General features: G+C 31.5%; 5 protein-coding genes and 1 pseudogene across 6 annotated transcripts; 5 read left to right on the top strand and 1 right to left on the bottom strand.

Moving 5' to 3' along the window:
* Window positions 1–1,664: 1,664 nt before the first annotated feature.
* LOC132923765 (uncharacterized) lies at window positions 1,665–5,279 on the top strand. 2 transcript variants are annotated; one of them, XM_060987722.1, is made up of 5 exons: window positions 3,803–3,921; window positions 3,990–4,066; window positions 4,119–4,437; window positions 4,614–4,739; window positions 4,812–5,279. In XM_060987722.1, the coding sequence occupies exons 2-5, from the start codon at window positions 4,002–4,004 to the stop codon at window positions 5,238–5,240; spliced, it is 939 nt and encodes a 312-aa protein (XP_060843705.1). In that variant the 5' UTR covers window positions 3,803–3,921; window positions 3,990–4,001; the 3' UTR covers window positions 5,241–5,279. The 2 variants fall into 2 exon arrangements, with proteins under 2 accessions (XP_060843706.1, XP_060843705.1); XM_060987723.1 differs by lacking the exons at window positions 3,803–3,921; window positions 3,990–4,066 and adding an exon at window positions 1,665–1,795.
* On the top strand, window positions 1,675–2,618 carry LOC132923766 (uncharacterized). The gene is given in 3 exon segments (XM_060987724.1): window positions 1,675–1,901; window positions 1,903–2,260; window positions 2,263–2,618. Coding segments are annotated over 3 exon segments (930 nt in total). The 3' UTR covers window positions 2,608–2,618.
* Window positions 5,280–5,376: 97 nt separating the features above from the next.
* LOC132923764 (uncharacterized) lies at window positions 5,377–8,725 on the top strand. The gene is made up of 2 exons (XM_060987720.1): window positions 5,377–6,225; window positions 7,641–8,725. Exons 1-2 carry the CDS (start codon window positions 5,920–5,922, stop codon window positions 8,454–8,456), a joined length of 1,122 nt encoding a protein of 373 aa, XP_060843703.1. The 5' UTR covers window positions 5,377–5,919; the 3' UTR covers window positions 8,457–8,725.
* A 584-nt stretch (window positions 8,726–9,309) lies between these two features.
* On the bottom strand, window positions 9,310–12,113 carry LOC132923759 (uncharacterized). Its single transcript, XM_060987717.1, has one exon. It carries the CDS (start codon window positions 11,481–11,483, stop codon window positions 9,705–9,707), a length of 1,779 nt encoding a protein of 592 aa, XP_060843700.1. The 5' UTR covers window positions 11,484–12,113; the 3' UTR covers window positions 9,310–9,704.
* A 2,762-nt stretch (window positions 12,114–14,875) lies between these two features.
* On the top strand, window positions 14,876–20,267 carry LOC132923760 (uncharacterized; annotated as a pseudogene).
* A 2,604-nt stretch (window positions 20,268–22,871) lies between these two features.
* On the top strand, window positions 22,872–24,838 carry LOC132925707 (piggyBac transposable element-derived protein 3-like). The gene is made up of 2 exons (XM_060990078.1): window positions 22,872–23,182; window positions 23,239–24,838. Exons 1-2 carry the CDS (start codon window positions 22,872–22,874, stop codon window positions 24,836–24,838), a joined length of 1,911 nt encoding a protein of 636 aa, XP_060846061.1.
* Window positions 24,839–25,370: the final 532 nt, after the last annotated feature.

The raw sequence follows: 25,370 nt of genomic DNA on the forward strand, positions 1-25,370 counted from the left end.
TATTGTTTTTTTTTACAGCATTTACAGCCAAAGATAAATTTTCGTTATATACTTCAAATTAAAACGTCCTGTGAAGTTCTTTTTATGGTTCCTAGGCATTTTTACTTTTGGTATGATGGACCACTTTAGCCTATGGTTTTAAAATGTAGTACAAATTGTTTCACCAAAAGCTAAAAAAAAATAAATTTGCAATTATAATTGAAAAAATTAATTCATATGAACTTATTGAAATGTTTTTTAAATATGAACATTTGAGACCTAACCTAACCTTGAACTTTTGAGATTTTAATAACTTTTTGACAACTATTGTACAAAAACAAAAAAATGAGGTTAGTTATCAAAATTATTCTGATAACATATTTTGTACGTATTGTTATCACTAGTATCAACAATTGTTCGTTACCATACTGCTATGCAGGTAGAATTTATTAAATTAATTTTGATAAAACTATGTTAAAGTTATGCTGATAAACATTCAAAAAAAGGAGAATGGCCCACTTCATAACTGCTTGTACACTTCACTAATGAAGATAATTAAAAAATATTGAGGAATAGTGCAATAAAGATAAAATATTTCTAAACTTTAAAAAAATATATATAAATACAAGTAATAAATGCCTATAAGAACATAATATGACATATACTTAAAAAAATAACAAAATAATCAATATAATAACATTATATGAAATATATATTTTACAACAAATGAGATAATGAATTAACTGTACTATGATACTATAACAGTATAACATATTAATAATTAAAAAAGATTATAAGTTTGATAATTTATTGAAACTCATAAATGTGTTACATGTAATTATTGTTGAAACTATTTAATTTCATCAGCCTACTCACTTCTATAAATTGAGAATCCACTACGTGGAATTTGTTGAAAAGACATGTTGATTGATTTTTTTTTTATGTGGACATTTAGTCAGATACATTAAAAGGGTTTTTCTGGTCATTTTATGCCCAGAATTAAGCGGATAACATACTAGATTTCTGTAGTTGTTAATATTTCATACTTGGGGCGATTGCGGCATTGTCTTATATGTTCCTAAGACTTGTTTGACGTTTAGATGTAAAATATATTTTTTTTTCATTTACTCTCACTTCTATAAATTGTGAATCCACTACGTGGAATTTGTTGAAAAGACATGTTGATTGATTTTTGACCCTCTTTATGTAAATAAACTAATAATGGTATAGAAGTGAACCAATTATCATAAAAAAAATTATAATTACAGTGCCTTGGTATAAAATAACTCATTCTAATAACTACATTACTACTAGCAGATAAATTTGGGCATGATTCAGGTACCACATTACTTGAGCCCCAGCAAAAATATCAAAGTCATAACAGAAACCTGATTTACCACGCAACACAAAAACTTTGTAACCCCATTTATGGGGCTTTTTTGTATTATATTGTTTTAGTGATGTTCTACTCTTGGTAAGGATTATTTGTTCATCTACTGCTAAATGTTCTTCCTTAGGTATGTTTCTTATAATATTTCTCTTTTAGTTCCTCAGATCACGCCACAAGTCATCGTTCCTGATGAACAGCCACAACATGCTCAGATTGAGATTGCGCCGCAAATCTTCGTTCCCGATGAACAGCCTGGGACGTCGAACCAATGCTCAATAAATTTATGGGACGATGGCATCAATGAAATGGAAATGGTCAAAGCAGTGGACAATTACGAAAAAAACGAAGAAAAATTACGAAAAACCAAACGCATGAGAATGAGCACTACGACATCGGGATTTCGAGAAGTCGCTTCAGCATTTAATGGTATGTGCAAAAATTTTTTTAAAAAAAATGTAGAAAATATTAAAGACTACGATACATTTTTGGAGTTTTCTAAATCTAGTATTAGGGATTTGCTTTATAATAAAGTACCCCATAAAATATAGTATTAAAGTTGAAGCGACGTATGAGATCCCCAACACTCAAGTGAAAGAAAATAGGTCATTTAAAACATTATGCACCTCGCTGTTCTTAGCCTCGGATATTGATAAAAATATAGACGCAGATTTTATTAAAATCAAACAAGAGGAAAATGACATGATGTTAAAAGGAAGTGTTTTTTCATTACTCAGTATTGATGGTATTCTAATTAATGTAAATAAATATACGCCAATAGGAGGTTCCTCATATATACCTTTACCTGCATGTATAGAGAGAAAAAAAGCAACTATCAACGTGCAGAACACAGATGAAAAATATTTCAAGTATAGCATCTTAGCTAAGCACGTATATGCACGTATATGCACCCAATACATGCAGAAAGAATAACATCAAATTATAGTGAAGTTGAAAATATTTATGATTTTTCTGGTTTGACTTTCCCAGTATCATTAAAAGATGTTGAAAAATTTGAAAAAAAAAATCCTGGAGTTTCAATTAATGTTTATGGATTGAAAACTGGAAAGCTGTTACATAAAAATAATGTCAAAAATAATGGTAAATTTAAACAAAAATTCGAACAAACAATCGGATACCCAAAAAAAGTATGTGAGGAAGAATTGGAAGATCACCATGATTTATTATTGATCGGAGACGGCATGGGTAAAAAACATTATTGCCGAATAAATAATTTATAAATTATAATTATGTCATGTGTTTATGCAAACGGTGTTTTAAAAGTTATTCTGGCTTGAACGCTCAACATAGACTCAAACTTCATAAAATTAAATGCAATAAAAATAAACCCATCACCCCAATATTACCTACCCCGAAATCTATCATGAAATTTGAAAATTGGAACCACACACAAAAACATCCATTCGCCATTTACGCAGATTTCGAATCGATATTGAGAAAGGAAAACGATGTAGACGATGTGTCAAATACACGGATAATTCACCACCACGATTTAATGAGCTATTGTTATTATGTTAAGCCATATGACGATATGCCACAAGAATTATTAGATCAATACGAAATAGAGACGGGACCAGTTATTTTCAGAGGAGATTCTAATTCAAACATAGGTGATGTGGCGAAGAAATTTATGTATGAAATTATTGAAGTAACTAAAAAAATAGAAAAATTACTGAATACAAATATTCCGCTTACGATGACTGCTGAAAATAACACCACTCACCGGCAAATTGCGGACCGTGGAATATGCCCGTTGTGTAAAGTTAAATTTAGTAGCAATAACTTACCTGCAAGGGATCATGACCATCTAACCGGGAAGTATAGAGGTACGATGTGCAATAAATGTAATTTAACAATGGTGAAGCCAAATTTTGTACCGTGTTTCTTCCACAACCTTTCCGGTTATGACGCGCATTTTCTTATAAAACAATTAGGTTTCGATACAAAATTAATAACAGTAATACCGAATACAGAAGAAAAATTAATATCGTTTAGTAAATATGTTTCCAATTCTTTCCAATTACGATTTGTTGATACTTTTCGATTTATGGCGACAAGCTTACAAAAATTAGTCAATAACTTGGGTAAAGAAAATACGTCGAAATTTAAAGAGACCGAAAAAATATTTTCATCAAATGATATGGATCTTGTGACACGGAAAGGTTTCTATCCTTACAAGTATACCGACTGTTGGGAAAAACTTGACGAAACTGCGCTACCGCCAATAGAAAATTTTTATAATATACTAAACGAAGAGCATATAAACATCGAGGACTATGAGCATGCGAAAAAAGTTTGGGATCGATTCAACTGTACTACTCTCGGCGAATATAGTGACTGCTATTTGAAAGTTGACGTGATGTTGTTGGTTGACGTTTTTGAAAACTTTCGAAATTTATGTTTGAAGACGTATGGGGTGGATCCAAATTATTATTATACTGCGCCAGGAATGTCGTTCGACTGCATGCTCAAATATACAGAGGTTGAGCTGGAACTTTTGTCGGATTATGATAAAATTATGATGTTCGAACAAGGTATATTTATTTATTTATTTTCATAAAAAAAAAAAAAAAATATTATTAACTTTTAACGGTATGCAAAGGCTAATAATATTATGATTCCTGAATACGACCCAACAAAACCTGATTCATGGATAGTATACTTGGACGCAACTAATCTGTATGTATATATTGTTATTTGTTTTAAGTGATACATTATATTTATTTTACAGTTATGGTTGGGCAATGAGTCAGTATATGCCCAAGGATGGATTTAATTGGTATAAAGAAGACCTGAGCGTTGAGAACATTTTGAATTTGTTAGACGGGATGGATGAAACGTCAGAGGTGGGTTGGGCTTTGGAAGTTGACGTCTCCTATCCCGACTCATTGCATGATGACCATAATGATTTACCATACCTTCCAGAGAAAATAACACCACCTGGTTCTAAAATAAAAAAACTTGTTGCTAATTTACATTCTAAACATAAATACATCGTTCATTACATGGCATTGAAGCAAGCCCTGAAAGCGGGGTTAATATTGGATAAGGTAATAATTGTATTTATTGTTTATTATTTAATTATTAATTTATTTGTTTTATAGGTGCATACAATTTTAAAATTTAATCAAACATTTTTCACCTGCCGAATTTACATTTGCTATAGTTATAAGTATTTTATTCTGTTTTATTTCTCATTTCGTATTTAAACATTAATTTATTTCAGATGCCCAATGATAATTCTTCTCCGATTTTTTCCCCAAACATGGAACTCTCACCTGTACCAGATTATGCGTATGAGGTACAGCACGATCATCAACAGGGTGAAATGATTAATATGTTTAATTTTGAGGTATGTAGAAATATAATAAGTTTATATATTTTTTTTTTCATAACAAAATAAAATATATTATAATTATTTCAGACTCAATCCGGGGATAGCGGTTATAACACGCAACGATATGGGATTTTCTCCCCGTTGTCTCATATGGAAATAGAACCGCAATACGTCATCGGACTATATGATGATGATGAGCCGTTGCCAGTTATTCTATCACCTGATTTGGTAGAGTTTTTTTTACAACCTGGTGGCGAACATAGCTCGAAACCACAACAGAATATTTTGCAACAAGATTTTCTGTCGCCGGATATGTTTGGGCCGTCTCAACAATATAACATTTCAATCACGGCTCCGGGACAGAATAGCGAGTCAGAAGGGGAAATTTCCCAAAGTATATTGGCCCCCCAGCGTAACCGTAGGAAATTACGTCCTAAAGAATCAGACGAAGAAACCTGGATTAATGACGGTTACGATGAAGCGTTGTTTAATTTAATGGTAAAAAATAATATTTAAAAACATAAGTAAATAAAAAAAAAATATTTTGTACACTTATTCATTTTCTTTTTCTTACATAATCTAAAAGAAAGAATATCGTATGTAACACACCCCCTTTGGCTGAAACAGGTTGTATTGTTGCGATTTTGGTTATATTGTTTGACCGTGTTCTTTTGTGGTAAGAATCTCCAATAGTAAAAAGGGGATGATTTCATTGCTACCTGTTTATAAAATGGACACACCATCCATGGATTATTCAGTCGATTCTACACTTGTCTTCGACAACAACGTTTTCTCGTCAGCTCTCTAATGCTTCCTCTACACTCTCGCGAGCTTGCCTCGTTTAGAGGTTGTACGTGGCGAGGTGAGGCGAGGCGCTAGCTCTATACTCTCGCCGAACAGTCGCGAGGCAACCATCTACATTCTCGTTTTATTCAGTTTTTCGTACCTGGCTGTGCAGAATGGACGTGGTTGAAGTAAGTGTTGCAGCAGCATTGTGCGCCTTTGCATATTATAATTTTGCTAATATTTATGATAAAAAAATAATTAAAAAGCCTTGGAAAAAAAGGAGATGGTGGATGACTAAAATACACCGAAACAGAACAAAGTAAGTACAAGTTGATAATTTTTGACATGTACTATGTACAGCATTATGTTATATACATATTGACATTTACGGCTGTTTTTCAGAGCAACTATGGATCATGTATTTACGGAGTTGCTTTTTGAGCCATCAGGTGAATTTGAAAATTTTATACGAATGTCCTCATCAGACTTTGAATATATATTAAAAAATATATCACCTATAATATCTAAAAACGACACTCAATTCAGGGAAGCTATACCTGCCAAAACAAGACTTGCTATCACTCTAAGATTCTTAGCTACTGGGGATAGCTATAAAAGCTTGCATTTTTTATTCAAAGTGTCTAGTCAACTAATTTCACAGATCGTACCTGAAGTATGTAATGCAATTAATGACTTCCTGAAAGATGAAATAAAGGTAAATTTGTTTAAGTACTAATAATAAAGAAATTAAATTAAACTAGTCAATAATATATAACAAGAACATTATTTATTTAATAGTATAAACGTTTTAAGGAAAAAAACTTTAAAAAAATCATTTAAAATAAAAAATAATCATAACTTTCATACACCTTATTAAAAAACAAAACAACTTTTTTGTATATAAAATTAAAAAAATAAAATAACTATCTTTTAAAAAACAAAATAACATCTTATTAAAAAATAAAAATACTGTTTTGTATATAAAATTAAAAAAAAACAAAATAATATATTATTAAAAACAAAAAACTTTTTGTATATTTAATTAAAAAAAGCAAAATAACTTGTATCTTTTAAAAAAAAACAACTTTAATATCTTATTAAAAAACTAAACAACTTTAGTTCAATATTCCTCATTTTCATGAGCAATGTAAAATGCTTGACTTTTTATGTTTGAGTTAGTCATAGTTGGTTGATTTATATCAGTTACATGAATAGGGATAGACAGTTGTTCTGAATAGAGTTGATTTGTATACTGTGGATTGGAATATGTTCTATGCTGTATTCCTGCAGATGAAGAAGGATTGGAATTAGAGTACTCATCACTTTGCGGATAACTTGAAGTTATAATTTCAGGTTCAGAATAAGATGCAAGTGAAGATGGTGGTCGGCTTTGAATATTTGTTCCATGTATTGGTGTTGTGGAGCGTGAAGATGGTGGTCGGCTTTGAATATTTGTTCCATGTATTGGTGTTGTGGAGCGTGAAGGTGGTGGTCGGCTATTTGTTCCAAGTATTGATGTTGTGGAGCGTGAAGTTGATGGTTGATTGTTTAAACGGCGTAAGCAATTAATATATAGTCCATCAACTTCATACATAAATACTTCACGTTCGTTTTCTGGTAGCCTGCGTATTTTTGTTGCTAGTATCTTCGTATAGTAATCATATTCGTCCTCTTCTTTTCTATTTTTGATACAATTTTCCAATGTACTAAATGCTCGTTTCATCTGTTTTCCAGCTTCATCTAACTCGAGAGTAGTACCTCGTCGTCGAGGTTTAGACGGGGTTTGGTTTTCTCTTATGGTTTGGTTGTCTATTAACGTTTCATAATTGAGGGTGTTTGATAAGGTTGTTTCGTTACTATCATTATTTTCATCTTCTTCTGTCTCATGGTTAATTCCTGAATTACTCTCCTATAATTAAAATTAAAATAAATTCACCATTCCTGAAAAAATGTCTTTGGAAAGAACAAGTTTTGCTTAGAAACACCTCAATTTATTGACGTAACTTTTTGACTACGACAAAAAATAATTTATCGACATTAAAAAAAACAGAATATTTTAAAAGCCAATAAATAACTTAAACGTTTGTGAAATATTTTTAACCGTGAAACTCAGTTAAATTTGGTTTTCAGTTGCCGTCTTCTCCTGAAGAGTGGTTAGCGGTAGAAAATGGATTTAGAACAAAATTTCCCCATTGTATTGGAGCGATAGATGGGAAGCATATCGTTATACAAAGCCCAGCCCATTCTGGATCGGACCACTACAATTACAAAAACTCCTTCAGTATTGTTTTGATGGCATTGGTCAGTAGTGACTATCGTTTCATGTACGCAGACATTGGAAGTCAAGGGCGAATTAGTGATGGTGGTGTATTTAGAAATTCATCGTTGTGGCAAAAAATGAGTTTAAATAGACTTAATTTACCAATGCCATCACCCCTTCCTGGTTCAAATAAAGACACTCCATACGTTTTTTTAGGGGATGGAGCATTTGCTCTTGATACGAACCTAATGAAACCATATCCTGGAAATCATACATCCGAATCACCACAACGTATTTTCAACCAAAAATTATCAGGCACCCGAGTTGTAGTAGAAAATGTATTTGGAATATTAGCAGCAAGATACAGGATTTTTAAAAAACCAATTTCACTAGCTCCAGAAAAAGTATCAATTATTACCATGACATGTATACTGTTGCATAATTTTTTGAGAAGGAGCGAAACTTCAGCATCAATATATACTCCACCGGGAACGATAGATTCATACGATAATTTCGGTTCTATAACTCAACCAGGTTCATGGAGGAATGAATTTGTGGGAAATTGTGCATTAAGGCCTTTAAATCAAATACCTCGAATATCATCAATAAACGCAAACCAAATAAGAGAAGAATTCACATCATATTTTTTCAATAATAGGCAGTACCATGATCAGTCAACAGAGTAGGCAGTAACTTCAAAATAATTTCAACTAATTTAATATTAAAATACTTATTTGTAAATTATCAAACATTTATAATAAAAAAAAAAAATTTAGGAACTAAACTAATTTGTATTTTAAATAAAAAAATTAATTAAAAAAATTATTTTTATCTCTTTTTGAAGTCATCAAGTTTAATTTTGTTTATACATACTATTGTTTTATCAACTATTGTCAATTTGTTAATTTCTTGACAAATAAAGGTTTTTTTTTACATTTATATAAATAATATATTGTTTTTCTGTTAGGTGTTATGTATTAATTTTTTTTTTTTATTCAAAGATGATTTGATTTTGCTTTTGGAAACTATTATTTTTAATTTACTAAGTAATAATTCGCTACTGTCACTGCAATACCACGTAAATAACATTTCACAAATTGTTCAGGAGAGACATAAAACTAATTAATTTGTGTGCAAGAAATAATTTTACAATTTTTTTTTTCTTATATTGATATTAGGAGCTTAGTATAGTTTAAAAACAATGAAAATTATATTTTGTAATATCATTTAATTTAATTAATAGTACTTACGTGGTTTTTCAGCAATATAATGAAGATACGAGGTATTGAAGGATTTAGATACGTGTTGTTTAAATACAAATGTTGTAGATACGTGTAATTTATATTTATTTAATTTTATATAATACCTTATTTAATAATATTATTATAATATTAATTAATACGTCTTTAAAATATATCAAAACTGTATTAAAGCAAGCACGTACTCAGGATCAATTTTTTTTTTGGAAGGGGGGTGAACCCCTAAAATCCCCCTGGATACCGGCTTGTATTATAGTATCAAATAATAACCAGCTATAAATACATTTTAAATTTTGAAATAAATGAACCTGTTTTATTTTACAAATCAATAAAAAACATAAACAATAAAATATATTAATTAAAATCAAAAACTTGAACTAGGTGTGTAGTATAAATAATAATAATATAAAATATACAACAGTTAACTAAAATAAAAATATCTTGTTAAAACATAATAATTATAAAAAAAAAAAACATAATATCTGATTTTTACCACATTATAAATTGTTATAATTCCTTATTTAATATTATCTTAATTAATACTGAACACCAATAAAACTGCATTATAGTATAAATAATAATATACAAAATATAACAATTCACTAAAATAAAATAATAAAAAATCTTGTTAAAACATAATAATAATAATTATAACAAAAAAAAAAAACATAATAACTAAATTTTATCACATTTTCTTTCTTTATAAGTCTTTAAGTGAGGTATATTGTCATAATAATCATGGACATCAGTTGGTAGAACAGTTTTTAATTTTTGGAGATCAATCCACTTGGACAGAGTAATAGGAATTCTGCTATTATACAAACAAGGTGTGTTGATGGACAGATCTATAGTTTTTTTTGTTCGATGGTACTGGGGTAATTCTGTATATTCATGTTCAAAATTTATTTTGTAATATATTTTTTTGGTTGTGGGATCATATTTAAGAGCTCTTATATTTCGAACTTCAGGGTCACCCTTTGATCGCCCAGGTCGGATAGACTTATAATAATTCAATTTTTTGTAGTCATAGAAATCTGAATAGTTAACAGAGTGGGATTCATAAGGTGATGGATTTTTCCTTGCTAGTTTTGTTAGTTTCATGTAGTCAGATGGCAAATAGATTTCTTTGTTTTTTATTGTACGTTCGATTGAACTATGTACACTGTCGCATGGCATTTGTGTATGTCCTTTGACAAGGAACTTTTGTTCTATAATAACATTATTTTCTATAGAAAATTTAAGTAACGCATTGGACAATACCGTGTTGCGGTTTTGATACCCACAACCGTCCGAGTATATAATAATGTCTTTTTTTTTATTTTGAGTCTCATCTATGCATTGTTGTTTAATATGATTCAATATAATTGATGTAAATACCGATGCTTCGAGTTCCCCTTGACTTTCATCCCACCAATAATTAGAACAAGGGTGGTTAGGTTCTAAATTATAAACTGTAAAATTGTGTACTTTAAGTTTCATGCTGTAATACAATGCACTAGCATTCAGTGCAGGGCATAGTTTCACAGCTTGTAAATCCATTGTCAATACTATTTTTTTGAAAGCAACTGCATCAAGCGTATCAACTTTAAGCTCTTCTCGGGCTTGATTTTTTTGAGCAATATGTAGCTCATAGTTTTCTTCATTTACTTGTTTGACTTTATAACTTGAGCAGGTATCGCATAAATCTTTTCTAGGTTGGTATATGGAAAATTTTTTTTGTGTCATAAATCTGGAGAAAAAACTTCTACTTAATGGTTTCATATTCTCTTCTTTACATTTCAATAAATATACATCATAAACTTCTTGTTTGCTATTAAACGGACCCTCAAGGTATAGTCTTTCAGACCTCTTTCGACAATAATGACTGGGCATTTTCGGTAAAGACCCAAACCAAGATATGAGATGATTATGTCGTACAGACACTGATACTCGTGGTATAGGTTCTTCAATTTCCTCTTCATTATCAAATTCCAAATTTAGATTGTTTTGTAAATTATTTTTCTTTATATTCTTTGTTGATTGAGGTAATCCATTAATTGAAGAGTTTATCCAATTCCTCACCATCCATTCATTCAAACAGAGCGTATTCAAAAACATTTTTTTACAGACTGGTAATGATATGTCTTCTTTTTTTAAGTGATAAGTGTAGGAATAATCTCTTCGACTTTTTTCATTTTCGGTCATTATACGTTTTGTTTCTGTCTTGGTAATCATATTTACACAAAAAGTTTTCTTTTCTGCCCAGGATGTACAATTATTCCAAAAATGGTTAAACAGCTCACTCCTCTCAGATTTAGAAAAATTGTCGCAGTATCTGTTTTTTGATTTATTGCAAAATGTTGAAGCACATGTTGGTTTCATTTTCCTTTCATCCTTATTTACATCTTGAGATACTTTCTTGCCTTGCCTCTGAAACCCTATGTATGCCTTTCCTAGCAATCTATTTTGTTGCATAACTTCCCTATTCCAATTTTTTTTTTGTGATATTATACCTCTTTTACGCACTCTTTTGTCAGTGATTGAATCTGAAGTTTCAATTTCAATTTCTTTTGAATAGTCATGATCATAATTAATAAATTCATCATTATCAGTTTCAAAATTAGTTATACAGTCAGTCTTGTCATAAATACTGTCATCAACTTGATTTTCAATGGTTGGTGAAGTATTATTAGGAACATTTAAATTATTTTCATTAGAAATATTACCTGGTACATCAATGGAAGTTACAACTTTTATATCCTCATAAGTTAATTCAATATTATCCTTTAAGCAATCTTCATAATTATTAAATTCATCATTATCAGTTTCAAAATTAGTTATACAGTCAGTCTTGTCATAAATACTGTCATCAACTTGATTTTCAGTGGTTGGTGAAGTATTATTAGGAACATTTAAATTATTTTCATTATAAATATTATCTGGTTCATTTATAGAAGTTACAACATTCTCATAAATGAATTCAATATCCTTTAAGGAATCTTTTGTTAAAACTTCATAATATTTTGTTTTTGAAATAGATGAATTGGCTATTAAATTAGTTTCATATTTTGGTTTCCTATTAGAGAAATTGGTAATATTTGTCTTACTTTTTTTTTTATAATATGTAATGTTGTTCATAGCGTCATCTTTATTATTAGCTTCATTAGCAAGATCCAATAGGTGTTTAATTCTTCTTTTTGATGTCATGATGTATAATGCTAAAAAAACATAAATAATAATAATCATACAGTGTACCTAATTATTATAACTATCATCATAAAACTGTAATTTTATTTGAGTAGATAATAATATAATTGAAACTAACTACTTTCATACAATGTTTTATTGAAATAAATTAACTATAACTTAATATTTATAATTACCTGTATAGTAAGACGTTCAATATTATAAGGTCTGAACCGTCTTAGACTAGCAGTCTAGCTCCACCAGCGTTTATGTTGAATAATATTATAATATTGTTCATTATGGTAGATACGTGTTATCAAAATCAAAATGTAATACGTGGTATCACAAAACCTTTAATTTGAGCGGGAAAAAACAATATAATGGACTCGTGGTACATAATAAAAGTGATAGAGAAAATTATAATCTATACAGTGATACCAATATGTCATTTTCAAAAAAAATGTTATTTACGTGGTATTGCAGTGACAGTATCGAATTTTTATTTTGTTCACTTATGTTTACATAATGTTTAATATTTATAAAATTGTTTATTAACTATTTGTTGACTTTATATAAGTAAAGGATTTTCACATTTATATAAAATATTATATTGTTTTTCTACTATTATTTATTATGTTTTTTTTTGTTCAAAGACATATATTATATTATAACCTATTTTACTTTTAGTACCTAACTATTTTCATTTCTTTTAATTAAATAATATTAAGGCGTCCCCTTATTTATTTGTACAGTATACGTACCTGTTCAGTATTAATCGTAGGGTTACAATCGTTGATAGACCCTAAAAAACTATCGATCTGGTTGAACAAAAACCATATTGGCTGATAAACCTCATTTTGTCCAACTCCTGATCTGATGGAAGCCTTTTTTTTTCTTAAATGTCCCCGAAATGTTGCCATTATTGAATTTTTCTTATTTTTCAGCTCTTCAATAGGTATATTTAATTCTTTGCTGATTGTGGTCCAGGCATCGTTAGTTTTTGCCTTATCTTTATGACCCCGGAGCTTTGGGTCCCATAAAATGGGTTGAGATTGATAATACTCCATAAACTTAACTGACAATTCGTTTGTCCAGTCGTACATTTTTAAAATATAATATATAATATTCAAAAAAGTTATTAATTAGCTACACTGATGACAAGCGAGACTATACAAGAGTGTAGTTGATAAGCCTCGCCTCGTGGCACGTGTCCTTTGACTCGTGACAAAAATACCGACACCGAACGGAGCGCGCACGAGACGAGGCGAGACGAGACGACACGAGTGAAGCGACTACACTCTCGTGCTCGTGTTGCCTCGCGTCGCCTCGGCGAGAGTGTAGAGCTAGCATAACAGTTTAAATATTTTTACTATCATAATCATTTTTTTCCAGTGTGACTGTTGTATTTTAAAAAATGTTTAAGTGTATTAATTGTTCGTCTACGTTTTCACGTAAATACTCTTTAAATAGACATATGAAAAAACATGAAGGTATTATTTTCAACTGCGAAAAGTGTTCGGCTACCTTTACCTATAAAACGCACTTGTCGCGTCATATGAAACAAATTCACGGTATTTATTAAGCCAATTTTTTAATAACTCTCTTATAATAATATTTTAATAATTTTTATTTTATTTTTTCTATAACTATTTTCAATATTTTATAAGGTGTTTGCACACAACCGATGAGAAATAATCACTCTGCCCACCCCGAAGTTGGAAAAGAACAAACCGACGATTTTTGGTTCAACGATGGAAATGAAGATTTGTTCGTTGAAGCCGACGATGATTTAAACCCCCCAATTAGCTGTGTTATTTTTAGTTTGTTCATTAATTTTATTTTTTCTAGAAGATAACGTTGCCCCATCAAACCCTAACGAATATATACAGATTGCAGATCGAATTTTTGTCCCGAATGAACAAGCAGGCCCCTCAAATCAAGGTAAACATTTTTAAATATTATAATAATCCAATTATTTATTTATTTTTTTAATTAGGTGTTAAAAATAGGCCTGAAAATCAGGAAGCCGGTAACAAACCGAAAAAAATCAAGTTATCGGCCAACTCGAACGATTTGTGGGGCGATGGTGAAAATGATCAGATGGTAAATGTCTTGGATGCGATATTATTTTGAAAAAAACTTTCTGTAGGTTTAAAAAAAAAAAAAAGTAGAATGACCAACATAGTATCGAAGGGGTTTACAAAAATCCAATCAATGTTCGGTGGAATAGCAGAGTGTTATTTTAAAAAAAAACATTGAACATATTCTATCATATCGTGCCTTTTTAAACTCGTCGAAAAAAGAATTGGTTGAAATACTGTCAGAGTGTGTTAAAAAACATCCGATAAAATTCCATTTAAAATTAGAAGCAACTTATCATAAACCTCTCGTAGAATATTCACATGAAAATAGAGCATTTAAGACGTCGGCGCGAGAGGTTTTTTTCATCGGTACATCGGTACATTAATCGAAGAAAGTTTCGATCGACTTCTTTTTGAGGAAGAAAGTTACTCAGGTAAAGGATCGGGATTTTCTTTGTCATGTATCGATGGGTTACTTCTATGGGTGTGTGAATACTCCCCTTTAGGGTAAGATATAAAAAAAAATAATAATAATAATAATAGTAAATTAAATAAAATTCTGAAAAAAAAATTTTTTTTTTTTGATCGCCATAGTTTGAAATAATCTTCATCATACACTTCGTTGCCGCCATTTATTTTGAACAAGCGAGCTGTTATTAACCCTATTAATAATGATCGTTTATCGTTCAAGTGGGAAATATTGGCAAAGCACGTTTCAACGGGTACTTCGAAATATGTTGAGGAAAATTTTTTATCCGAAGAATATCGTTATAATTTTTCGGGGTTAGATTTTCCAACCCCGTTAAGAAATGTTAAGACTTTCGAAAAAAATAACCCCGGCGTTTCGGTGAATGTTTACGGGTTGATAAAGGTTGTGAAAGAACATTTGAAATACCCCGTAGATAAAGTGATACCGTTGAAAGTGAGTGATGAAGAAAAATCTGTCCACTTTGATTTATTATTGATGACCGATAATGAAAATTTGCATTATTGTTTCATCTCTAATTTTTCAAGACTTGTGAGCGCCCAGCGGACAGCCCATGCCCATAGAGTTTTGTGCTGCAAAGGTGTTTCACAGGTTTCAATTTGATTTCCCGAAAAACGAATTAAGTGGACAGGAAGCGCTCAATCAACACAAATTGATTTGTGGCCCACACAAACCAAATTTACCGGAAATGCCCTAAAAAAACACTATGTTGGGGTTTGAAGGGTGGCGTAATACACAACGTCATCCGTTTGTGTTTTACGCCGATTTCGAAGCTATACTACCAAAGTGTCATGAAAAGAAGCGTGAAAACACTTATGCGATTCATTCGCATAAGCCAATGAGTTATGGGATTTTGGTAGTAACTTCGAAAGACGTTCCGGTGGAGCTGCTAGAGCGCTTCGATATTCCTCAGTCGCCAATAATCTATCGTGGGTATGAATCAGATTCGTCAGTCTCCAAATATTTTATTCAAACGTTGGTTAAAATTTCTTTGAATATTGCAAAGCTTATGAAGGCCAATGTTCCGATCAAAATGACCGAGGGTGATCGACGAGTGCACGACGGTGCCACCCATTGCAATCTGTGTAGTACAGTGTTTACGGTACGAAACCATAAGACTGCTGACCACTGTCATTTGACAGGTAAATATCGTCAAACACTGTGCAATACATGTTATTTAAAGCTGCAGATGCCTAGTTTTGTCCCATGCTTTTTTCATAACTTGACAAGTTATGATTCACATTTCATCGTGAAAGAGCTGGGATATGATACGAATACGATCACTGTGATAACTAATAGTGAAGAAAAATTTATTTCATTTTCTAAATATATAACGAACGTCTTTACTATTAGATTCATCGATTCTATTCGTTTTATGGCATCGAGTCTAGCGATCTTAGCTGAAAATTTGGTTACGCCTGATTTAGCTAAATTCCGCGAAACTTCGAAACATTATGACGTTTCGGCAATGCAGCTAGTTACTCGTAAGGGGGTATACCCTTACGAATATTCAGATTGTTGGGGTAAGCTGAATGGCACCCAGCTTCCGTCGAAAGAGTCATTTTATAATTCATTGACAGAGTCTCCTATAAACGATGATGATTACGCTCACGCTAAAAATGTATGGAATCACTTTAACTGTAAGACTTTGGGCGAATATACCTTTTAATTTACGTGCTGTTGCTATCTGATGTTTTTGAAAATTTTCGTGACATTTGTAATTCAACATATAATTTAGATCCTGTATATTATTATACTGCTCCAGAATTTAGTTTTGATTGTATGTTGAAATACACTGGAATGAAATTAGAGCTCTTAAGTGACTATGAAATGTTACTAATGTTTGAGAAAGGTAAGTTTAAAAGTTTTGATATTGATTTTTATTGTTATAGGCATTCGTGGAGGATTGGTTCAAGCTAGCAAGAGATATGCTAAAGCCAACAATAAAAAATTGCTTGAATTTGATTCTTCAAAACCTAAATCGTCGATTATATATCAAGATGGTAATATAAATTAAAAATAATATTTTTTTTCTTTAGGTAATAATTAAATACGAAATTAGTTAATATATACCCTATATCAGATATTAGTTATATTTTCATAAAAAAAAAATATTTTTTTTTCTGTAGCTAATAATTTGTACGGTTGGGCTATGAGCCAATATATGCCCTACGGAGGGTTTAAATGGGTTGACCCGTCGTTGGAAGGACTTGATGAGCTTACTGATACTTCGGATATAGGGCGAGTATACGAAGTTGATATAGCTTATCCAAAGGATCTCCACGACAAACACAATGATTTGCCGTTTCTTCCAGAAAACTTGATTCCAACAGGTTCTGTCGAATATAAATTGATGGCAACGTTGGATCATAAAAAAAAGTAAATAATTCACTATAAAAATTTGAAGCAAGCTATCGCCAACGGGTTGATTGTAGAAAAGGTGAAATTTTTTTTAATTATTTATTTTATGTTTCCATGATTGTAATTTTTTATCGGAATTATTTTAGGTTCATAGAGTAATCGAATTTCGACAATCACCTTGGCCTGCAAAATATATTGAATTAAATACCGAAATGAGGAAACGAGCAACCAACGAATTTGAAAAGGATTTCTATAAGCTTATGAATAATTCCATTTTCGGTAGAAATTCATTAGTTAATATATAATTAAATACAATAACTAAATATTATTATAGGTAAAACAATGGAGTCAATGCGTAAGCGAATGAAAATGGAATTATCTTCATGCCCACGGAGGTTAAAAAAACTTTTTAAGAAGTTGGTTTACAAAGACTGCCATGCATATGGCGATAATTGAATGGCAGTCACATTACATAATAAAATTATTAATTTTTGTAAACTAATGTATATAGGTATGGGAACAATTTAATATCGATCTCGCTCCATAATCAAATTAATTAATTTATTGTAATGTACATAGGCTTTGCTGTATTGGAAACTAGGAAGACGCTCATGTACGATTATCATTACAATACCATGAAAAGGCATTTTAATGATATAGAGCTAATGTACACGGACACAGGTGATACTTATTATTAATTTCCCATTTAATTATTTAATTTTTTTTTTTATTTTTTTTTTTATAGACTCTCTAATATACAGGGTGGGGCGTGGTTACTTCCTTATTTTAAAAAATCATAACACAAAAATTATTGGCAATATTGATTTAATTATTTTTTCTGTGTATAGAAGTACATTTAAAGTTTTATTTTATTTGGTTTTAAAAACGACATCTCGAAGGTGGCCACCGTTCTCATCAATGCACTGAGATAGTCGGAATTTGAAATTGTTGTCCACTTTTCCAGCATATCTGTGCTTATGTCACCGATAGCATCACGAATATTGTTTTTGAGATGACGAAGGGTCTTTGGACGATCAGTGTATACCGACGATTTAAGGTAGCCCCACAGGAAAAAATCACATGGGGCTAAATCTGGCGATCGTGCTGGCCACTGAAGATCACCTCTAAGAGAGATGAGCCGTTCGGGGAAGTATTCACGCAAAATATTCATTGACCTTCTTGCCGTGTGAGCTGTGGCGCCATCCTGTTGAAACCACACTTCCCCTACATTCATTTCTTCAAGTTTGGGCAGAAAAAAATCCACAATCATGCTGACATAACGTTCAGAATTGACCGTAACTGCTTTTTCGTTCTCTTCAAAGAACCATGGGCCAATAATGCCGATTCTGGATATTGCACACCAAACAGTCACACGTTCTGTATGCAGAGGCTGCTCATGAAGTTCTCTCGGGTTAGTGGGGCTCCAATATCGCATGTTTTGTTTGTTCACACATCCTGAAATATGGAAATGTTCCTCGTCACTAAAGAAAACAAGGGCGTCCTGAGGCAGGTTTTCGAGGAAGGCTTTACATGCATTTTTTCGCGCAACGTAATCGCGTGGATTAAGTTGTTGTACCACTGCCAATTTGTATGGGTGAAAATTAAGTTCCTCATGAAGAATTCGTCTCACTGTGCGACTAGAAATCCCTAAAGCAGCCGAATGTTTGTGTGCAGATCGCCTAGGGGATTTCAAAATCGCCGCCCTTACCCTTTCGATGTTTTCTGGCGTCCTGACGGTTCTGGAAGGTCCATTATGTTTCTTCTGTACACTACCGGTATCCCTAAACTCCGGATTTTAAAATTTCCTATTTTACTCCAGATTTCCGATCTGGCACACGACCTACAGGTGCGATATTGAAATGGTTTCTGAAAGCACACTGAGTTGCGATGATCGAACGGCTGAAAGAAAAGTAGGCCTCCACGGCGAACGCGCGCTCTTGCTTTGTCCACTGCATTGTTGACACTGAACTAGTCATAACAAAAACCTTAGATAACGTGCTTTCGAACAAGCCATAAACCAACGCTCTACTATTAATAGCCGCTCAGTTGCGAGAGTTTCAGATAAGGAAGTAACCACGCCCCACCCTGTACCATGTTTCAACTGAAGATTTCTACGAAGATCTTAAGAACAAACCTGGTCTATTAGAGTGTATGGATACATCGAGTCTACCTCAAGACCATCCGTGCTATACTTCTGCACGGAAAAAGGTACCTTGGCTATTCTCCGATGAAACCGATGGGCGTCTTATTAGCGAGTTCTGTGCATTGAAGGCAAAGTCATACGCTTATGTTATAGCTGGAGATGAGATAATCAAGGCTAAAGGGGTTCGAGGACATGTGGTTAAAAATCATATGTCTTTTGATGACTATAAAATGTGCCTATTTTCCACTGATGAGGGTGATCACAACCCCTACAGAGAAAATGTATCTATTCGATCATATAACCATGAAATAAAAACAATAAGGACTAGAAAGCTGGCTTTGAACAGATTTGATGATAAAAGAGTTGTGTTAAATGATCGAGTACATACTTTAGCACATGGTCATTTTAGGAATAAAATTGTAAAATATTGCATGTTTATTTTACGTATTTGTGAATAATTTAAAATGTATTATATATTTTATAAAATAATTCAATATGTATTATATATTTTTGTAAAATAATTGCATGTTTATTTTACGTATTTGTAAATAATTTAAAATTATTATATATTTTGTAAAATAATTCAATATGTATTATATATTTTTGTAAAATAATTGCATGTTTATTATATTATACTTGTAAATAATACAATATGTATTTTATATTTAGAAAAAATATTTATGTTTCTATATTTATTTATGAATTACGCTTATAAATGATTGTATATCAGGTTATATTTGGAAAAAAAAAACATTGTTAAAATATAATATTCGTTTATTACATATGTTGTAATGTTGTATATATAACGGAATATACGAGGCGGGAGTCAACAAATACCGATTCGACAAAAATTAGTTATTAAATTGTCAACGGCGATGACGGAAACGGAGTGATTGAGCAGTCGTGGTGTGTTACGGCTAACAACTGTTTTATTAATTATTTAATATCTTTAAATTATTTCGTTGTGTTATTATATGCTTATTTTATTTCAATTAATATAACTTTGTTTTTCTTCTCATATCGGGGTACGCACCCCGTAAGCGTTTGTGGCGAGGAAACACAGTAGAAAATAGCAAGACACTATAATACCTTATTTCTCTTCCAGTACTCGTTATCGTGGTCAGTTGAGAAATAGTACGATTTTGTCCAGGTTAAAGAGATCTCACTCTCAAACATCCAGTACTCGTTATCGTGGTCAGTTGTTTGAGAGTAAAGCAACCTCAGAGTTGTAACGTATAAACCCTGCGAGGTATTATTAAATAGTCCTTTGCGCAGTACTCGTTATCGTGGTCACCAAAGGATTGTTGAGTAAGCGCTTACCGCAGGTGTCGGTACTACTTGTTTGACGGTTTGGGAATCGGATACCGAGATACCTATTTTATACGTAAACCATCGCGTGACGTATACGACAAAGTGGTGCCCAACGTAGGCTCGTTACTTCACGGGATTACCCTGATACATTAGTTTAAAATTTTTGTGTTTTTAAACAGAAGTTTAGTTTTATTGTTTTATTTTATATTTTTTTTTTATAAAGTAAGCTTAGTAAAAAAGTGCACGCACAGTGAGTAGAAGTGCATTTACAAAGGATATTATCATTTTCAAGAAAAACTCGAGCCAAAATATCAACTCAGAGCGGAAATAAGTCAACTAACAATAATAAGGTAATAATAATAAAAAAAAAAAAATTATATACACATATTCATATAAAAAAAGTTAATCGACAAAATTTATAAAACCACCTTTCATAAAATAAAAAATTCTTACTAAATAAATACAAATCCTCATGCCTTAATGAATGAATTAAAAAATACCAAATCGGACATCTCAATTTCCATTAATAAAGCCACAGACATTTACATTTTAAAGAAAGAGGATCTTATAAAATATTGTAAAGCAAAAAAATTAAATCCAACTGGTAAATCGGCAGATTTAAGATCTAGACTTAGTCGGTACATAAGAGGTATTTTGAACCCAGACGACGTAGAAAATACACTGAGCAACGAAGAACGTACAGAAATTTTAAATAAAGCAATAACCGGGAGAATTGATCTTGATAAACTAGTAAATGAGGCAGGGTTACCCGTTTTAAGTCCTGAACCCGTCCAAGACAATACAAAAATTACAAATAAACCCACTTATACAGCTACAGACAATTTAAAATTATTTGACAATCTAAATAATAGTGTTAATTCATATTCAAATAAAATTCAAGACATTTTTAATTCAACCGAATTTGTAATGTGTTTTATGTTATTATATTAGAGTTATTCATTTTTATTTAATAATGTTTGTAACAAAAATTATTATTAGGTAATAATTATTTAGATACATAAAGTACATCAAAAATGTGCGCAATACACGTTATAAAATTGTTCGGACTATAATATTTTATACAGATATAAAGTATACAATTTTTAAATCATAGGTAGGTATTTATAATATTAAAATTAAATTTTACTTAGTTTCCACATCACACCACGTCTTTTAAAGGTTTAAGCATTACCTACCTACTAAATGTAATGTCACTACAGAAATTATTTTTAACTTAGCTTTTTATACACGGAGTTATAACGAAGTGTTTTTGTATATTATATACGTCTACACAGTTTTAAATTATAATAGCATAATTAATAATTATACATTGATACTATAATAATACGAGTAAGCGCTAGATACTCAGTAATCACTAATCAGTACGGAGACAGACCACTGTATTACTGCAATACAATAGTGGCTAGGAAACAGGTTGTACTGATAGTGGTTATTCGGTTCGGTATCGCCGTATCGGTATTCGGTACTCGCCAGTCGCCAGTTCACCACTCGGTAAATAATGACTAATGATATGATAATAAAAAAAGTACCGAAAGGAACGATGGAACGAGTCATTTGGAATCGTTCCTTCTGTGAACCTGAAGCGAAAGTAACGATTCACTAAAAGGAACGGAAATTCCCATCACTATTAGGGCAGCAGATGGACTAAACAGACACCGACTCTTTAAGTCAGGAGTCTCTATAATAGGTGGTGGGGGGGGGGGGGCATTTTTCAATATTAATGGATTTTGCTGGAATGTGAGAGGTGGTTTAACCCTTTGTCGACCGACGGTACATGTAAGTACCATCACTTTTAAAATATATATAAAATCAATATGATACAATTTGTACGTTATTTCCCGTCGGTACTCTACAGTACCACTATATCTATCGAAAAAAAAAAAAGTAAGACATAATTCTATTTAATAACTACGTAACGACTATTTTTGGATGGGATTTTCTTGAAATCGGTATCGGGAGATTACTCGTACAATATTATCGTTTATATTTATCAATAATCATTGCATTTAAATTATAAAACGGCAATTATGTTGGCATGTGTGTGTAGATTAATTATATTACTCGGTTAAAATGTTTTTATATAGATTTCATGTTTATAATGCGATTATAATCAATTGGACTTGTGCGTACCGTCGGTCAGCAAGTGTCGTCGCGTCTGACGCGTCGTGTTTTCGTGTCTGTAGCGTTTATTGTCGCGTACTCGCTTGCGTCGTGTGTTTGTCGTTTTGATCCATTATTATTTTATAATTTGATCATTAAATTGCCGTACAAATATGACTAATATTAATGAAGACGAAAATATACATAACTGGCTAAATGAAGAATTTCCATTGGATAATAACATGCTAACAGATGAAGAGATCTCGGATGATGAAAATATTGATTGCGAATCAGATAATGATTTTAGTTTACCCTATGTTGATGAAGTTGCCGAATCGATGGAAAATAATCCCTTCGACAACTATTTAGTAGTTTTGGATACTGACGTACAATCACATTTACCCACTGTAGAAACTCAAGAGCCAGTCGTTATAAATGTACCTGCGACTCCGGTTCCAGGCCCATCTACTAACTTTCTGCCCCAGTAAAAAAAATTAAAAAAAACTTATTACAGACAAATAAAAAAAATAAAAATCAAAGTTCGGACTCTATAACTTCCTCAATAACTACAAATACTGACGAAACTGAAGAATCATATTATGAACCTAATCGAAAATGGTCTAAAAAAAATAAAACAACTGATATACCAAATTATTGCCTTCCAACTGGACCAGTAGATGAACTTTTTCATGGTGAAACGGCTACATCGGTTTTTCTTGAACTTTTAGACGGCTTTCTCGATCATCTTGTTTTTCAAACAAATTTATATGGTACTCAAAGAGATAAAATACTGAACATAAAACGACACGAAATGTTGAATTTTATTGGAATTAATTTTTTTATGGGTTATCATAAATTACCTAGCTGGAAAAACTATTGGTCAACTTGTCCAGATCTTGGTGTTAATTTAATATCTAGTACAATGCCACGAAATAGGTTTGATCTAATATTATCAAATTTACATGTCCAGGACAACACTTTAATTCCTCCAAATAATACAGACAAACTTTTTAAACTTAATCCATTGATTGATTATTGTACTGAAAAATTTTCTAAATCATATTATGGCACGAGGGAATTATCAATAGACGAGTCTATGATAGTTTTTAAGGGAAGAAGTAGTATGAAGCAATACAACCCCATAAAGCCGATAAAGCGTGGTTATAAAATATGGTGTATGTCTGATCAGAATGGTTATATAAACAATTTTAAAATATACCAAGGTAAAGATGAACAAGTGTCTGACGAATTCAAACATTTTGGGCTTGGAGAAAGAATCGTACTGCAACTGTCTAAAAGTGAGTGGCATAAAAATAGATGCTTCATTTTTGACAATTATTTTACGTCTATTCCTCTTTTAGAAAAACTTAAACTCGAAGGTTGTTTAGCTTATGGCACTATTCGACCAAATCGTAAAGGTTTACCAAAATTGGCTGATGATACAAAATCTAAAAGGGGAACTTATGACTACCGCATATCTGATTTAGGTATTAGCGTCTTTAAGTGGAAAGACACAAAAACTGTTCATTTTGCATCAAATTATCATGGATCTGAGGTAACAACAGTTTTACGTAAAAACAAAACTAGGGAAAAAAATAATGTCACATGTCCGCAAATTGTCAAAGACTACAATCGTTTTATGGGTGGCGTAGATCACGCAGATCAATTGCGCACGTCGTATGGAGTAGATCGGAAGTCAAAAAAATGGTGGCACAGATTATTTTGGGGTATTCTAGATATAATGTTCATAAACGCATTCGTAATTTATAAGGAACGGCATGGAAAAATACCACTTTTGGTATTTCGGCGTCAAGTTGTACAGGGCCTTTTATCTGAAAAAGAAGTTATTACTCCGTCTCGAGCACATTTATTTCAAAAACGTAAGAATACAGAAAACACTGAAGTACCGAAAAAAAGAAGAGGAAAACAGCTATCAGTTTCTAAAGACGTCAGGTTGCATAATCGAGGAATTCATTGGCCAAAATTCACTAAAAGTCGTGGTCGATGTGAATTATGTTCATTTAAATATCAACTACAATCAAGACCGTTCTCAAAATGTTTAACGTGTAACGTTTTCTTATGTTGTAATGACAAGAAAAATTGTTTTGCTGAATATCATGACATAAACTGTAATGAATAATTTTTTGTCATGTATGCTCTTAATAATGTTAATAAATGAAATTATTATAACGATAGTACTTTTTTTATAACATATTTTATAAGGTATTCTAAATATTGAAAACCAAGTACATTTCTACAATTAATTACAGGACTTAAAAATTCTACATCAATAGCAACTTTTTAATAACTTGTTAAGTGTAATTTATTTTATACGATATTTTAATTATCGAAGACCTAGAACTTTTTTTAAATTTATTAAAAGGTATGGAAATTTATTTTTAAACTCAAAATATAACCTCAGGTAAGAAAAATATATAAAATGTATCATAGATAGGGCCCAACGGTACTTATGAGTACCATGTTAAAATTGTGAATTTGACCGACGGTACTCTGTAGTACCACCATCGCAAGTCAAATTTGGGTTTTGAAAAAAAAAAAAAATGTTTTCTCTCTTTTTAAGTAAGTATAAAAAAAAATATTGGGTAAAAAAAATTTGAAAATTCATATTTATTTTATGGTTGGTCTACAAAGGGTTAAGGATATACATTATG

The sequence above is a fragment of the Rhopalosiphum padi genome, chromosome 3 (assembly GCF_020882245.1).
Source record: "Rhopalosiphum padi isolate XX-2018 chromosome 3, ASM2088224v1, whole genome shotgun sequence".
Taxonomy (NCBI): Eukaryota; Metazoa; Arthropoda; class Insecta; order Hemiptera; family Aphididae; genus Rhopalosiphum; species Rhopalosiphum padi.

Coding starts and splice junctions, on each gene's coding strand:
- LOC132923765 (XM_060987722.1), top strand. CDS start 4,002: ATGATTCCTGAATACGACCCAACAAAACCTGATTCATGGATAGTATAC. Junction 4,067..4,118: donor TACTTGGACGCAACTAATCT/GTATGTATATAT, acceptor TTTATTTTACAG/TTATGGTTGGGCAATGAGTC. Junction 4,740..4,811: donor TTAATATGTTTAATTTTGAG/GTATGTAGAAAT, acceptor TAATTATTTCAG/ACTCAATCCGGGGATAGCGG.
- LOC132923764 (XM_060987720.1), top strand. CDS start 5,920: ATGGATCATGTATTTACGGAGTTGCTTTTTGAGCCATCAGGTGAATTT. Junction 6,226..7,640: donor TCCTGAAAGATGAAATAAAG/GTAAATTTGTTT, acceptor TTTGGTTTTCAG/TTGCCGTCTTCTCCTGAAGA.
- LOC132923759 (XM_060987717.1), bottom strand. CDS start 11,483: ATGCAACAAAATAGATTGCTAGGAAAGGCATACATAGGGTTTCAGAGG.
- LOC132925707 (XM_060990078.1), top strand. CDS start 22,872: ATGACTAATATTAATGAAGACGAAAATATACATAACTGGCTAAATGAA. Junction 23,183..23,238: donor TCTACTAACTTTCTGCCCCA/GTAAAAAAAATT, acceptor TAAAAATCAAAG/TTCGGACTCTATAACTTCCT.